The sequence below is a fragment of the Bidens hawaiensis genome, unplaced genomic scaffold (genome assembly GCF_021521415.1).
Source record: "Bidens hawaiensis isolate Kalapana, Puna unplaced genomic scaffold, B.hawaiensis_p1.1 tig00058111_1, whole genome shotgun sequence".
NCBI lineage: Eukaryota > Viridiplantae > Streptophyta > Magnoliopsida > Asterales > Asteraceae > Bidens > Bidens hawaiensis.
Window position 1 is genome coordinate 12,990 of NW_027500500.1, and position 16,230 is coordinate 29,219.

A 16,230-nucleotide genomic window follows, 5' to 3' on the forward strand; every position below is an offset into this window, starting at 1 on the left:
GTTAACATGTTTACAGCTTGATTACAAACCGCTAACCTGTTTGACTCGTTTAGACAAATGGGTAAAGTGGGCGTGTTCGGGTTACGGTTAACGTCTTTACCACAAATTCAATTGTTGAGTCTTTGAAAACCGTTACATTTGTTTTGAGTTCTTAACATTTGAGCTTGAAATTTTGAGCTGGAAAAAAAGTTGGCTAAAAATAATGAATTTAAGCCTAAATCTTTTTGTTGACTAATGATTAATTGATTATCACACATTTAGCAAAAATATTTGGGTTACCCTACTTATAAATCCTTATAAATCACTTAACATTCAAAGCTAAAAATATAAATCAATAAACTTGGCCGGTTCAGTTTTTCTGATTTTAATTAGACGCAAAACCGAAACCAAACTGAAAATTCAGTTTTCATGAAAGCATAAAACCAAACCTTCGGTATTTGTTTGGGTTCGCTTATTTTAGTTCGGTTTCATGTATTATGGCTGATGTTGCAAGCAAGGCTCACCAAGGAAGCGAAAGGGTCCAGTCACGAGGACAAAGGGTACCGCTCGATTCGTTCAGAAGAAGCATTTTATGTTAACCCACCCAATTGCTTATGTCAAAGCTCAAAAGGATCCAACAGTATATGAAAATAGCACCACTGCCCTCTCCAAATTAAACGGCTTGTTCCATATCTGTTTTGCGGTATGTGGACGAGGTGGGGCCCACCTTTGCGGGTATATTTTGGGTATATATAGGTACATATTAAATGAGGAATCTGGTTTAGAAGCATTGGATTTGGATGTGATATTATACTTTATAGAATTAGTGACCAAGAGTTGTTTTGTGTATTCAATCTGTTCTTGTTCACAACAATAAAATACAAAGAAAATTTAGTTAGGTGTTGCATCTTTCTTGTTTCCTAGATGTCTTATTAATATTTGTACATGTAAAATAAATGTTTTTAAACATTAACTGGGGTAGGACAATTGCTTTTCTGTCCAAAATTTATAGTAGTTATCAAAGGAATCTAGACACACTGAAGAGGTCTTTTCTGGGACCTCGGCGCAAAGAAGTGAGGGCCTAATAAAAAGTGCAATTTTTTAAAACATATTGTGTGCTTTTGGTATCATTTGATTAGTACCAAAAATTTTAAAAGGGTCAATATTCAAATGTAATTTAAAATCTTGAATAACAAAGTGTTCAAAGTAAAATACCAAAAGTTCAAATACAAAAATGTTCATAACATGAAAACCGAAGTTCAAAAAGTATTAAATAGTATCAAAGAGGTGTCGTCGATCAACTTAAAGAGGCAAGGGCCTAGTAACTAGAAACGAATATGTTGCGCCGCGTCTAGAAAATGGGTCTAGACGTACGAAGCGATAGCTTTAATAACTATGGATTAGGTTTTACACACCATGTATGCTTTTGTAAAGCGCAATTAACACATTATATAAACAACAATAAATATACAACTTTTATTGTCTTTTTCTTCAGCTAGTTGGCGTATGAAAACCCGATCCCTTTTAAATAGGTTGATATTCCCTTCTTGGGCAAACCAATTATGGCACGTTTTTTAATTATAAATTGTTCAAGACCATAACCAAACGGAGGTACTATAAACGATAAAGATTCTGAATTGGATGAAGTAGTAAGTGAAGCGGATGGGTGTGTGATGACTGAGACCAAAGATAAAGGTGATCAAACAAGCAACACAAAGCCTAACTAAAAGAAGTGTGTGTGTGATTTGCGACTACCTACCTAGCTTGTTGCAGACCAATCATGAAGGCATGGATTCGAGTTAGTTTAATCCTGGAGATCAAAGCATGGATGATATAATCGTGAAGAATTTGAAGGAGAAGTTGTTCTTAAGATAAGCATTTCAGAAGAATAAATACAAAATGGTTTAAATGGATTAGTCATTAGAGCATTCACATGATCTCCTCTCTGGATAATACTAAATATCACGATAATAAAACACCATTTTATTTAAATTCAACAAGTTCACTTAAGAACAAGGAGTTGCGGAAACTAGCAAAGGGCACTTCTTATGAACTGTAATGCCATTGGTCTCCTTCATGTTGAAATCCTCATCCACCAAAGCCAAATCAAACTTATACACCAAATTAGCCAAAACAAGCTCGTTAACAACCATAGCAAATTGAATACCTGGACACCCACGTCGTCCAGCACCAAATGGTAATAACTCGAAATGCAACCCTTTGTAATCGATAGGGCTTTTCAAGAACCTCTCTGGTTTGAACTCCTCGGGTTCTTCCCAGTTTGAAGGATCTCTGGCTATTGCCCATGCTTTAATCAACACTTGAGTGCCTGATTGGATGTCGTATCCGTGTAATTTGATGTCTTCGGTTGATTGACGAGGAACGAGCAGTGGAAGTGGAATGTGCAATCGCAGGGTCTCCTTAATGATGGCTTTTAGGTAGGGCATTTTGTCTAAGTCATCTTCTGTGATAAGCGATCGTCCTTGGCCTACTTCAAGTACCTCTTGTTTCAACTTTTTCATAACTTGTGGGTACCTTAGTAGCTCGCACATTATCCACTCAAGGCTTGTAAATGTAGTATCAGTTCCAGCAGTAAATAAGTCCTACATGAAACCATGTATTAGTAACAACATATGCATTCAGAACCACAAAGCAAGTAGAAAGTTCACAATTAGTTTTTGTCAGAGGAATATCCTTTTAGGATCCTAACCCGTGAAAATATGATAACATACATTTAAAAAAATATATATATTGGAGACTCTAAAATATGAGGCTCCCTAACACATATGTACATATCATGTATAGATGTATAATTTGGAAACCTAAGGAGACATGTTACCACGATAATAGCCTTGATCATATCTCTCTCAAGACAAAAACCTCTCGCATTCTCTCTTTGAAACTCTAACAAGATATCAACAAGATCTCGACCTTCAGCACCATCCACATTCTTATTAACATGCTCATCAAGAACAACTTCAAGAAACTCATCAAACTCTTTGGCAACTTTATCGGCTTTCCGATTTAATCCACTCAACCAATCCACCCACCTTAGCGATGGGATATAACTCCCGACACTAAAACATCCCAACAATTCCATAAGCCTTTCCAACAGGTTCTTAAACTTCCTTCCTTCATAAGTCCTCCCCAAAGCCATCCTACAAACCACATTATTAGTAAGAGTAATAAGCAACTCACTTAAATTAAATACCGAACAATTCGCTTTTCGAATCTTTTCCATCATAACAATCATCTCATCTTCCCTCACTTGATGATATGACTGAACCCTCTTGTTGCTTAAAAGATGGAGTACTGCAATGCTCTTAATTTGCCTCCAATATTCTCCATATTGAGAAAAGGCTATATCTTTGCATGCATAAAACATTCTGTTTGGGATGTTTAAATGTGGTCTACTAGAAAAGATTATATCATGGGTTTTCATGATGTCTTTGGCTGCATCAACCGATGAGGCTACGAGTACCGGCATCGTGCCAAGGTGAATCAACATGAGTGGACCATAGGTCTGAGCCATGGCCTGAAGGGCACGGTGTGGGCTCGAGCCTAGTTGGTGTAGGTTTCCGATTAATGGTAACTTTGGTGGAGATGGTGGTATGCTTTTGCAGCTTTTTGAAGAACGAAAAGATAATTTTAGAAGTAATGCGAAAATGAAGGGGAGAGAAGAAAAGAGAAAAACTTGTAGTGTGAAAGGCATTTTGTGTTTTGATGTTGTTTGTGAATCTAGAGAGGTTGTATATAAGACGTTTGCTGTGGAACTCAAGGATGCATATTTAATATAACCTTGTTTATGTTCACAAGAAATTAATCAAGTATCACCTGTATAAACATTTTAAGATTTTTGCCAAAATAGATATCCACTAGAAAGTTTAATTTTCAATCATTGACCAATAAGAGAACAAACGACGTGTGGCGAATTCTAGCGAAAACAGGCGAAAAATTCACATCGGATAATTTGGACATTACACATAGCAAGAGGAATAAAACAGACTAACATGTGAATGTATGATGTCACTTTGCAATAGTTCTTTTTTTTTTTATATAAATTTACCCATTTCACAAAAAGAAGATTTAATTTGATTTTTAAATTACTATGCAGGTGTATCAAACATATTAACTAAATACTGATTTAATTAATAAACGAAATATAAGTAAAAGGTTAAATTTCCTAGAGACTTAGATCTTTTTGAAGTTTAGCATGTCTTTGTGGCTGGTTGTGTGGTACACTGCCGGCCGCCAATTGTGCCCTATCATTGTAAAAGAACTACAAATCTCAAATAAGTCAATGCTGCAAAATTTAAAGATGCATGTTCTCAAAAAAGGCTAATCCGTTAGGTATTTTGAAATTTAGTTGGTGCTTTAAATTAACTAGTTTTTTCGCAAGTCAGTGTTAATAGAAAAACTATTTGCCGCTTCAATATTCTTGGAAAACTATTTGTCAAACTAATGTTTTTTATTTATTTTGAATTCAATTTTTACTTTTAACTCAACATATTAAAGTTTTTTTAGTTTTTTTCCCTATTTATTTAATCCGTTACCTACTTTTGAATTATATTTCTTATATTTATTTTTAATCAATCAACCTATTTTATATTTTATATAAACCACTTCTTTTTTATTTGATACATTTTTTTTGTTTTCAAATGTATTTTTTTTTTGTTAAATATATATATTTTACCAATTTGTTTTTTGGGTTTAGTTTCGATAGTGTACGGAGCTTAACTGATACCGACCAAATTCACATCAAATATTCGCTGTAACACACGTGTTTTACCAACGTCTAGTTTCTCAATTTTTTTAGTTTCTTTAATAAGATTCATTTTACGGATTAATTTTTTGATTTAGTTCCAGCAGCGTAAAAGTATTTAAACAAAATTGGTGCAAACTATTTAATGCATACCAAAAGGTAGTATTTTCCTCCATATAAATGTCAACAACGAAAATAATTATGCAATCGAAATTTTTGAGAACTTCAAGTTATTTGTTTAATTATTTTTTGTTAAAAATTAGTGAAGGGTTTAAAAAAGAAAAGAAAAAAATCTTTTATTTTTCTTATCATTTTCGAGGAAATCCACTGTGTTCAAGAGTGAAATTTTGCCTGTTCAGATGTATAGATATTATTTTTGATAATTTTTTATCCACCATATTATAAGTTTTAATATTCATGAAAAAATTAATTTTTTTAACCAATTTAAAAAAATATGTTTAATGTTATTAAAATATAAAGTTACCCGATAAGATTAGGAGTGAGAAACAAATTTTTTTCTAAGATACTCTTTTGGTAAATTGTGACATTCATGACAAAACCGGATGCACCTTAGTATTGACAAATCAAATAAGCGTTTAACCGCTTATTGCGTAATGAACGAACGGATAACCAAACGGGTCTTGTTATGACCCAGATATCTCGGGAGGGGGGGGGGGGGGGCGTCTATAAGTGATATACGTTTAATATAAGCTAATATATTAGTTTTATGGCCTTAGTTCGATAGTAAACAAGTTAAACGAAAACATGCTCGTTTAACTACCGCTATAGATTTAGACGCGAAAGATAGTTACAAAACAAGCATTGTATCATCCGTTAAGCCGAAAAAGACTTACCAAACACTTATTTGAAATGTTTTAAGCGATCCGTGAAAATACTTTCGATTTTTATAAACGTATAGTATGTTTTTATAAATTTACACAAAAATGACCAAAAAATACTCGTTTTCGCACTGTTTGTCGTACCCGATATATTTTTCATGCCAAAAACAGAACCCGAAATAAATTTGGACTTGGGTTTTCGCATTTAGGCTTGTAGATTCAGAATGTTGGGCCAAAATGGGCCCAAGTTTATTCCCGGTCGCTAAATAGGAGCCCACCCCTATACTTTTGTATAACTTCTTGTCTAAGTCTCATTAAACCTCATTTCCATATAATTGCAAACCCAAAGCAGCTGAAAAACTGAGTTCTATCAGTTCCTACAAGAAACCCTAGGTAATCTTGATTTAATCATTTTTTTAACTTAATAATCATAGTTAATACCAAATAAACATAGTTTAATTGCCAAAAATCATTCCTAACCATGCAAAAATCCTAAAAATGGTCCAAAAACATGTTTTGATCATACACATGGTTAGGAACCTGGTTTGATAGTTTTTTTGGCCATAAACACGGATTATAGGGTTTAAACGGCGTTTTTACGGTTCAAAAGTTCGGTTTAATACCCTTGCCGAAATCCTAAGTTAAGGGGCTGCCATGTTGATGAAACTTACTTGGTTTGTGATATATGACCTGTATCTAGCTTGCATAGAAGCACAAGATCCTGAAAACTTGATTAGAAAGACGAAAACGAACCGAAACCGCTAAGGTAATACCGAATCACTCGATTACGGGCTGTTTAGGATTCAACTGTGATGTGCATATTTTTAGGTCATGAAATTTTTTAGGGACATCAAGGACCATATCATTGAGTCCCTGTTCAAATTTGATAATTTTTCGACCATCCGAGAATATTTGGCGAATTTATTATCGAATTGGAGCGTTTATTTGGGAAAAATAGTTAAAATGCTTGAAAAAATATGAAATTTTGAGAAGAACTCAAATTTGGTATATTATGATCACATATGAAATTTGGGGTTATTTTAAAAACTCTAAGTATGTTTTGTTCATTTGCGTTTATTTGAACTTTCATAGTTGTTTTTGGCTCGGAAATGATATTTGGCAAGATTTTTAGAGTTTGATATTTTTCCAGGTTGTTTTGGGATATATTTTGGTTACTCAGAAATTTTGGCAGATTTTTCGGAGATCATTTGGTATAAACGGACGATTTTCGGGTTAAATATAGCAGATAAAATGAATTTTTATAAATTAATGACTCAGTAAATACTTCAAGAAATACTTTTATAAAAATCTACATATTTTAATTGATAATTTTCTAAAATTTCATAATTTAAGGATTAACGGATAATTAATTATGCTAATTTAAAGATTAAGCAAATTCAATTCTAATAAAAACCGACGAGTTCGTGATTAACGAACCTGTTGAAATATCAAAATACCAAGAGTGATCAAAAATCATATTTCTGAGTTAATTAAGTAAAAACGAACTTTTTGTAAGAAATCCGGACAAGGTGGATAGATTGTGCGCGTTTTTCTCCAAATCAAACTGAATAAACAGAAACGAGCTCCGTAGCGAATCTAAACTCCCAAATTGTGATCTTTCTTTATAACTTAATCATTTTATTGACCAACACGTTTGCCCAAGCTTACATCCCCATAATTGTTTTCTGAATGCATAAACGAACAACTTGGCCCAGCTGGGAAAACGGGGAAACTGAGCGAAGTTCGGTTTCAAATATTAGACATTAAACAACATCACATCTAAGCCTATTGACACTTTCTGGGCGTACCAGCTATACCCAGATTAGTTATACAGCCCAGTCTAGCATAATGATTATAATAGTATTATAATATTAATATTATTATAATATTTATTATAGGGGCTAGTGATATGAGTCAAACGAACTACAAGCTGACGCCGTACTGAATCCATGTTAAACCGTGAGTTTCATAACCCCACTTTTAAACTGTTTTTACGAACTTTCAGGGTGAAAACACATGCTGATACATATCTGTACACTATGAATTATTTGATGATGGGAATTATCTAAGTGCTAACACACGAAAGTCCCCACGAACACAGTGATTAACTTCGAGCCGGTGGCTTGTGAATAGTACTATTGGTTTGATAAACCCAAACGGAGCCGGCACGGTTTGCCGAGACATAAAACCGTTTGCACATGACCATAATTATACAAACACGCTATGTAGTGTTAGACATAGCTACCCGGGGCATGTTGTGGGCGGAAAGGGGGCCACAGTGGTTGATTGAGCGTAGGAAATTGATGCACGCAGCACAGACAGTCAATGCTTCACTGTAGCTTTGCATAATTACATCATAAATATACAAACAAACTACTTATCAACGTACATACATACATACTTGCGTATTTACAACTATGACTGTTGTACGCACAAATGATTTCTTGAAACTCGTGAAACTCACCAACTATTTGTATTTGACCCGTTTTAACATGTTTTTCAGGTACTAGATTAGATTAGAAAATCAATGTGCTACGTGTTTGACTTGCTATCAATGCTGGGGTGAATTGATGCAAGTGTGCTAGTAAGAAGTAAAGTCACTTACGGACTGGATTTAGTTTGCATCACCTAGTTGTAAACAAAGTTAGATCGATGTAAAATATTGTAAATTAGTTTATATTGTTCTTTATAAACAATGTGGTTGATACCAGAGGTGTATGTTACATTCCCGTTTTACGCTTCCGCATTGTGCTAGTCGGGGTGTGACAGAAGTTGGTATCAGAGCCACTGGTTATAAAGGATTAGGTTATCCCTTAGGGTGCCTAAAATATAACCGTAGGCTCGATTAACTCTGGGAAAATAATTAAATAAAAATTTAATATTATATACTGATGGATGTCGGGATGAACTTGTAGGGCAAGTGGGTTATTGTGGTCCGGGACATAATAACAGACTTGCTTGTACGAGGGAATTCGGGGAGTAGTCGTGGAATGTACGGGTAGATAAAAATGGCAACATATGTGTATAAAAGGTAATGTTGAATATGTATGTATGTGTGTGTGTGTTGTGTGTGTATATATATATATATATATATATATATATATATATATATATATATATAGGGTAAGGATCCTAAGAGAACCATTGGCAAATTGAGAACTTTGAGAACCATTTTGGACCACTAAAAAAATCCTCTAAAAAATATTAAAAAAAATTATAAAACAAAAAAAACTGAAAATTTTAAAAAAGTAAAAAAACCAAAATTCTTATATTTCATTCCGGTTTCATTAAAAAAAACCGAAATTTTTTTTTCTTTTTAATTCGTATTATACATATACACATACGTAAACTTTCATTTAATCTCTAGTTACGTAATATACACATATGTACATTATCATTTACCTTAAATTATACATATGTGTATAGGAAAAAACATGTGTGTACATATTATACATATATGTATAATAAAAAAAACCGATTTTTTTTCTTTTTAATTCGTATTATACCTATACACATATGTATACTTTCATTTAATCTCTAGTTATGTAATGTACACATATGTACATTATCATTTACCTTAAATTATACATATGTATATAGGAAAAAAACATGTGTGTACATATATGTACATATTATACATATATGTATATGTATAATTTAGCTAAACCGAGATTTTTTTTTAGAAACCAGGATGATAAATAAGAACTTTGGTTTTTTTACTTTTTTTTATTTTTGTGTTTTTTTTGTTTTATGATTTTTTTTATTTTTGGGTTTTTTGTGGTCTAAAATGGTTCTCATAGTTCTCAATTCCTAAAAAGTTCTTACATGATCCTGATCCTATATATATATATATATATATATATATATATATATATATATAACACGCATACGTGCTTATTTGGAACAAGGTGTACGAATATGTGTACGTACTGTATTGTCGATAATACTAAGCCTCCGTGTAACAAATATTATATTCGATTATAATCTATATTAATTTAAAATTGTATTTTATTGAAAATAATATTATATTTTATCATAATTAATATTGTATCTAATCATAACAAATAAAATATTTTATTTTGCCTTAAATAATAATACTCCCTACTCTGATTCCTGTTATCGAAACATATTATTTTTATGACAAATTGTTGAACCGAAAGATGTCAAGATCGGTAGCCTCATATCGGATGAAGAACCAGTGCTACTCATAGATCGAGCGTAAATTCAAGGTCTATAAAGGAACCGTGAAGGGTGTGATCTACATACGTTAATCTCAAGGGAACACAACACTTTTCGATTCGGACCTAATGTTTATCTCATATACCAGTTTATAACAATAAATTGAACTATTTTCTAGTCATATTTCCATTTCTGTTGTTCAAAAATAAATACTACTACTAAGAAAATACCTAGTAAAGAATACGGCTTATCAAATTACTAATATAATAACTATTCTATTGAATTTTCAATAATATAACAAACCGTGGTCACCTACATATATCATACACCAACTATAAAAATGATATTTCCTTATACCTCACCAGTACCACCGATTTTGATAAACCCTCTTCAATTAATAAATTCATCAAATTATCTATGTATGAATATCCCTAACTACTCCATATTGTTGCCACTCCAATCAGTTTATCATAAAGGAGAACCCGCACGCTTGCGAACTGATGATGTGTCTTGGCTTGTAAAGAACATACGTACTCCCAATTAATAAATTATCACTTTTAGTAGATCCAGCAGCTTGCGTATACTGAATGACCTGATGAAAGAATATTCTGTAATATACTTAATAACACCCAAAAGTTAAGGGGAGTATACAAATGCCTTCCGACTATAACATACTGTTTAAACTCATAACGAACAAATGTTTACATATGGGAGAGACATGATAAACAGTTACCCAATGGTGGGATTACATCTGAATAATTGTTGTACAAGTTGTGAACTATTCATGATTATTATACTATGTGCCCGGGTAGACGAGGATAGTACGACACTGTTGTGTATAGTTTCGATACTCCCTGCAAGCATTTGGTAGTGTGCTATGCTGATATGGGGGACGATTTGGATCCATTAGTACAAACATTGACCCTTACCGGGTTAAAATTAGTTGTCACGGGATGACAATTTTCGATGTTATATGCAAACAATGGCCTTGTTAGGCTAAATCTATGTACTATCCCAGGAATATGGATACATGATTGGGTGTGTGTAATATGTGTCTGCTATTTGAATTACCTGGCTGTTAGCTAATGTGATTCCCTACGCAATGAGTTATAGAGAAAATTACTATTATGTGAAATTTAGTTGTTTATCATTATAGAATGGCCCCGAAGAAAACAAACATGTGATTGAGGCAGTTGTGGTCGAAATGATTGTTCGGCAACTGCGGATAGTATCTCTGACAATCGCAGTGCGATTCCCTGTCAGCATTAATACAACAATGAATACAAATCAAAGGCCAAGCACTATTACGGCCACGAATATTATTTCGCCAACAAATACTAATACATCTACAAATGTTATTTTCTCGATGAATACGAACATTGTCACGAATAAGGCTCTCATACTGAACACTGGTGATACTGCCAATAGCAATAATTTTCCCCACTAAATGCCATTGGCAATAAAAATCCTTTACCGAACATGAATACTAGTCGTAACAACCGTGATCCTTCACGAAGGGAATACTCATTTAAACGATTTAAGTCGTGCATACATGTAAATTTTGGTGGTACTAAATAATCAAAGGAATTAGTAAAATGGATCTAGACGATAAAGTCTGTTATCCGTATCAGTAGCTCCCATCAAATTGTATCATTAATTATATTACTATTACACTACTTAACCACGCCCTTGTGTGGGAGAAAGCGATTGTACAAATTTAGGAACAAAAGGCAATTATCCACATGACTTGGCAAAACTTAAAACCTCTATATTTGAAACATTCTCGCCCAAGGAATGAAATCTAGAAATTAAAAACACGAACCCGAAAAATCCAAAAACGAAAGGGACGGGTCAACTGGAATTAACAAACCGTTCTAACAATTTGATTCGACTAATGCTATGGTTATTATTCCAGAAGTAGATATTTTAGTTAACCCAGTTAGTCACTTAACTTTTGAGAACACCGTGACGCTAGTCGGGGTGGTAGCTTTGAATTCGATCAGGAAAGATGTGTTGAGAGTACCGGAGAATCATCTAGTACAAAACAAACTAATCATGAAACAGGGATACAAGAGCTACAACAATCTAAACATGCGCACCCTGTAACTTAAAATAATACGATAATCAATTTTAGTTCAGAATTAAACATATACAATGAACCTTTGCCAAAGGGTATGTCGAATAAAGGCATGCCATAAAAGCGGGAAAACTGGATACTATACTTGTAGCCGTGAAACCATTATGAACACTGTAAACCGACCATTCTAACCTCACCACTTACAGTTATCCCAATCGTAACAATTCGCTCACAACCTATGACAAACCCTTCTCCTTGCTATGAGTGCGGAAGTACAAAACGCTCCAAAAAGAAATGTCCCAAATTAAACCAAGAACGAACATAGACGTCTAACTCGGCTAGAGGCCGCGATTAGTGATCAGAACCGATAAGACTTAAATGTGAGGAAGAGACATCTGTAATTCCTGATTAATATGCTTCGAATTAATTTGATATAGGTACCAATAGAGGTCTTATTTCCACTAACTTCTTACCCCGAGAAATGCACCGGTTAATGAACTAGTAGACCCCTATGCTATAGAATTCGCTAACAGAAAACCTATAACTGTTAAGCAAATACTCCAAAGCTGTCTTATTATCCTAAACAACTAACCAATTTTATTGACCTACTCCCAGTCTAGTTAGGAAGCATTGATGTAATTGTCAGTATGGACTAGTTAGCTAAATACAAGGCGGAAATCATGTGTGATGACTAAATAGTTAAAATTCCCCTCTTGGATAATGAATCAATTATGGTACAAGGAGAGGAGGTTGGTGCAATATCACCTCTCGTGTCTCATCTTAAAGTATTGCGCTTTCACCAAGGGTGTATGGCATTTCTGGAAAATGTAACCATAAAAACCTTAACGAAACATATAGTAGATATCCCTGTAGTACTCGAATACTTTAATGTCTTCCTGATGAACTACTTGGAATACCTCTATCCGACAAGTTGAACTCCGAACTGGCCTAACCTTAGGGACAACTCTTGTTGCCAATGCACCTTATTGTCTGACATTCTCCAAAATGTAAAAACTAATTATACAGCCATACTAATAATCTTTGTTTATGAAATACGAAAAAATAAACAGAATTTGTATTCGACTAATTAATTAAACAATCCCAATCAACAAATTTTGCGTCCAAACTGGAAGCACAAAATTGACACAGATTTTACATACCGACGTCAAATTTTAAATCGTTGCCAAGAATAATGACTTGCAAGGATCTGTGAGTAACCATTTCACCTCGCTAATTTGTACTTTCTTGACGCCGATCCATTTGACTTAAATACAAGTAATTGTTTTTGAGACCCAATAACTGTTAGATAATAATGCAGGCCAAAGGATTAATATTCAATAGTTTTTTAGATTTGGTTCGAATTGGCTAATAGGTTTTTCTCCTCAACTCAATAAGTAAACATATACTAAGTCATTGAAACATGAAACTAAATTTATAAGTTGACATATAAAGATGGAGAAATAAGATGCCAAATTCTCCTAGACAAAGCCTCACTGTTGTTGTTGCTCCTCACTTTGCTTTGCACCAGCTGCTTCCTTAATTGCATCGCCTCCTTCTTCCTGTATCCAATAATATTTTTATTCATTATTTTGATATCGAATTATGTTAAATATTATGACAAAATATATATTTTGACTAAGATAATGCAGTTCCATTTATTAAGTATTTGTAATTACTGTTATGTATAATAATATAATTTTGTAATTATGGATTTATTATAATTAATTAGATTAAAGTTTTTATATTTAAACAAATAATAAACCCGTTTAGGCTCGCAAAACCTAATCAAAACCAGTATAGAACCTCGGAATTGGACAGTTAAACGAACTCTAATTTAAAGTCAAGCTCGGTCTCTAATTTGTTTAAGCTGGGATCAATATGATCTTTTAGTGAGCTGATCTAGAGCACCACAACTTACCCTGATTCGACTTATTAATAAGTAAATGGGACGAATGTTCGTAACATAGAAAAAAAATTTGTACCTGCATATTGGAGGTCCAGAGAGTGAGGTTGTCGCGAAGGAGTTGCATGATCAAGGTGCTATCTTTGTAAGAACCCTCACCCAGTGTATCCAACTCCGCAATTGCTTCATTAAAAGCCTGGAAAGGAGATTACAATGACATGATCATGCCACTAGCTTTTGAATAAAAGTAGTCAAAATGATTCATAAATCTGAATTTGTTATCATGTTTTGTTGTTCACATATACCTGTTTTGCAAGGCCACAAGCTCGGTCCGGAGAGTTCAAAATTTCATAGTAAAAGACCGAGAAATTGAGAGCCAGTCCGAGGCGAATTGGGTGGGTGGGTGCAAGTTCAGCGTTTGCAATATCCTGCAAATAGTGAAACATATTGATAATTATATAGCAGATAGTAGCAGATGAATACACGGATTTGTTTTATCTTATTTGTTGTCTACGTAAATTTTATTGAAACTAAAATTTATTTTTGAATAAAGCATTTTTTGATATTCCAATGCTAAAAAACACATTATTACGAACACAACTTGTTTCTTTTGCAATAACATTTTGAATACAATAAATGAAAATTTTAAAAAGTTCAAAAATGTGCATTTATGTAAACTTTTAATCATACGTACCATTAAATGTACATTTTTTTAAAATGGAATTTGACCTTATAAAACCTAAGATGAATATCAATTAATACCTAATCACTTATGGTAGCAATATGCGGAGGGATCATCGCCGTCTGATGTCTAATTAATGGTTGTCCGGATAGAGGTTGGATGACTGTTTTGACCAAAAGTTTGACTGTCTATGATCTGGACGGTCATACGAATATTTATCAATTAGCCATTTGAACAAATAATATTCAAATTTGACCCCCTAATGATCAGAGAGGCCATCTGTTTATTGTTTAAACAAAAATTTTGAAATTTAACTATTTTGTTCTAAGTGTTTTGTGAGCGGCCGTTTAGCATAACCAGTATGCAAATATTAAACCAAAAGTTAACCTGAGCGGACTTATACGCAGTGAGAGTACTCTCGGCAGCCTCTTTCCGATCACCACCCGCCTTAAACTCCGCAAGATACCTATGATAATCTCCCTTCATCTTCAAATAAAACTCCTTCGAATCACCCGAAGTAGCTGAAGCAATAAGCCTCGAATCAAGCAGCTTCAAAATCCCATCACAAATCCTCGAAAGCTCAGCCTCAATCTTCGTTCTATATTCCTTGATCACCTTCACATGATCCTCATTCCCACGGGACTCTTCCTTCTGCTCGATCGATGATATTATTCTCCACGAAGCTCGATGAGCCCCGATCACGTTCTTGTAGGCAACGGACAGAAGGTTACGCTCCTCGACCGAGAGTTCGTCGGTTTCTGAAACTTTTTCGACGAATTCGACCATTTCGTCGTAGCGTTCGGCCTGCTCGGCGAGCTTGGCCATGTAGACGTTCTGTTCACTAGCTGATAAGGCCATTTTCCGGTGAGTGGTGGATGAACAAAGAGATGTGAATAGGGTTTGAGTTGAATTTACGCAATGGGTAGAGATTTTTGTGGGGAAAAGATGAGGAGTAGAGTGAATGGTGGAGGATAATGAACGGTGTTTATATTAATAATCACCAGGTTGAGAATTGAGATTCGAGCCATCATATTCATCCATGAATAATTTGTAGTTGATAGTATATACAATTTGTGTATTTGCTTTTTGAATTACTTTTCCAATTAATGTGAATGTTATATTTGACCATTCCTTCATTTTTCTTCTATTTCGTGTATATGATGGTGCTCGCGTGACACGAAGTCAAGCTAAGGCGAGGCAAGTCTAGCTTGAACTTGACTTCAACTTTATATCAAGTTAACTAGCTAGGATCGACTCAAAGTTAACATCGTGCCGAAATCTTGAACATAAGGTTGACTTGATCAAAAATCAAACTGGCTCATTTGACTCAATTTGGCTCGAATTTACAACGTACTTTACTATAAAAATTATTTTTATAAAAACAATTTTTTATTTAGCAAAATAACTAAGCGTGTAAGTTATACAATTTATGAAAGCAAGTTTGTGTTCAGCAAGTAGCAAGTAGCAAGTAGGTCAATCAGATCAGCAAGCATGTCTATAGCAAGAAAAACCTGATTAGCAAATAGTCAGGAACAAGAAAAACTAATTAGCAAGTAGGCCAAATGGAAATAGTTATCAACTTGGCCAGTACACCGTTCTACAAGTTTAACAAGAAATCGGTTAGCAAGTTGCTAGGAGCAAGTACAAAACAAGTAATCTGCTTACAAGCAAGAGCAAGAAAGGGCAAGAAAGAATTCGTAAGAATTCAAGCAAAAGAAAGAAAATCGGTTTTTAGTTAGAATAAGAAAGAAGGTAGTCAATAGCCCGATTGAAGAAAGAAAGTAGTCAAAAGCTAAATCTTAAAGATTG

The 16,230-nt window shown here is 33.9% G+C and overlaps 2 protein-coding genes across 2 annotated transcripts; both read right to left on the reverse strand.

Moving 5' to 3' along the window:
• Window positions 1–1,985: 1,985 nt before the first annotated feature.
• Window positions 1,986–3,691, reverse strand: LOC143602192 (cytochrome P450 Tp4149-like). The gene is made up of 2 exons (XM_077079392.1): window positions 2,819–3,691; window positions 1,986–2,582 (listed from the first exon to the last, which is right to left on the reverse strand). Exons 1-2 carry the CDS (start codon window positions 3,689–3,691, stop codon window positions 1,986–1,988), a joined length of 1,470 nt encoding a protein of 489 aa, XP_076935507.1.
• A 9,627-nt stretch (window positions 3,692–13,318) lies between these two features.
• On the reverse strand, window positions 13,319–15,587 carry LOC143602193 (14-3-3-like protein). The gene is made up of 4 exons (XM_077079393.1): window positions 14,809–15,587; window positions 14,045–14,167; window positions 13,819–13,935; window positions 13,319–13,395 (listed from the first exon to the last, which is right to left on the reverse strand). Exons 1-4 carry the CDS (start codon window positions 15,277–15,279, stop codon window positions 13,327–13,329), a joined length of 780 nt encoding a protein of 259 aa, XP_076935508.1. The 5' UTR covers window positions 15,280–15,587; the 3' UTR covers window positions 13,319–13,326.
• Window positions 15,588–16,230: the final 643 nt, after the last annotated feature.

Bases quoted from the DNA above. Each gene is read 5' to 3' on its own strand.
- LOC143602192 (XM_077079392.1), bottom strand. From the start codon at position 3,691: ATGCCTTTCACACTACAAGTTTTTCTCTTTTCTTCTCTCCCCTTCATT. The intron at 2,583-2,818 runs GTAACATGTCTC...GGTTTCATGTAG, and splicing joins TGATCAAGGCTATTATCGTG to GACTTATTTACTGCTGGAAC.
- LOC143602193 (XM_077079393.1), bottom strand. From the start codon at position 15,279: ATGGCCTTATCAGCTAGTGAACAGAACGTCTACATGGCCAAGCTCGCC. The intron at 14,168-14,808 runs GTTAACTTTTGG...CACTATTTGCAG, and splicing joins CTGCGTATAAGTCCGCTCAG to GATATTGCAAACGCTGAACT. The intron at 13,396-13,818 runs GTACAAATTTTT...TATTGGATACAG, and splicing joins TCTGGACCTCCAATATGCAG to GAAGAAGGAGGCGATGCAAT.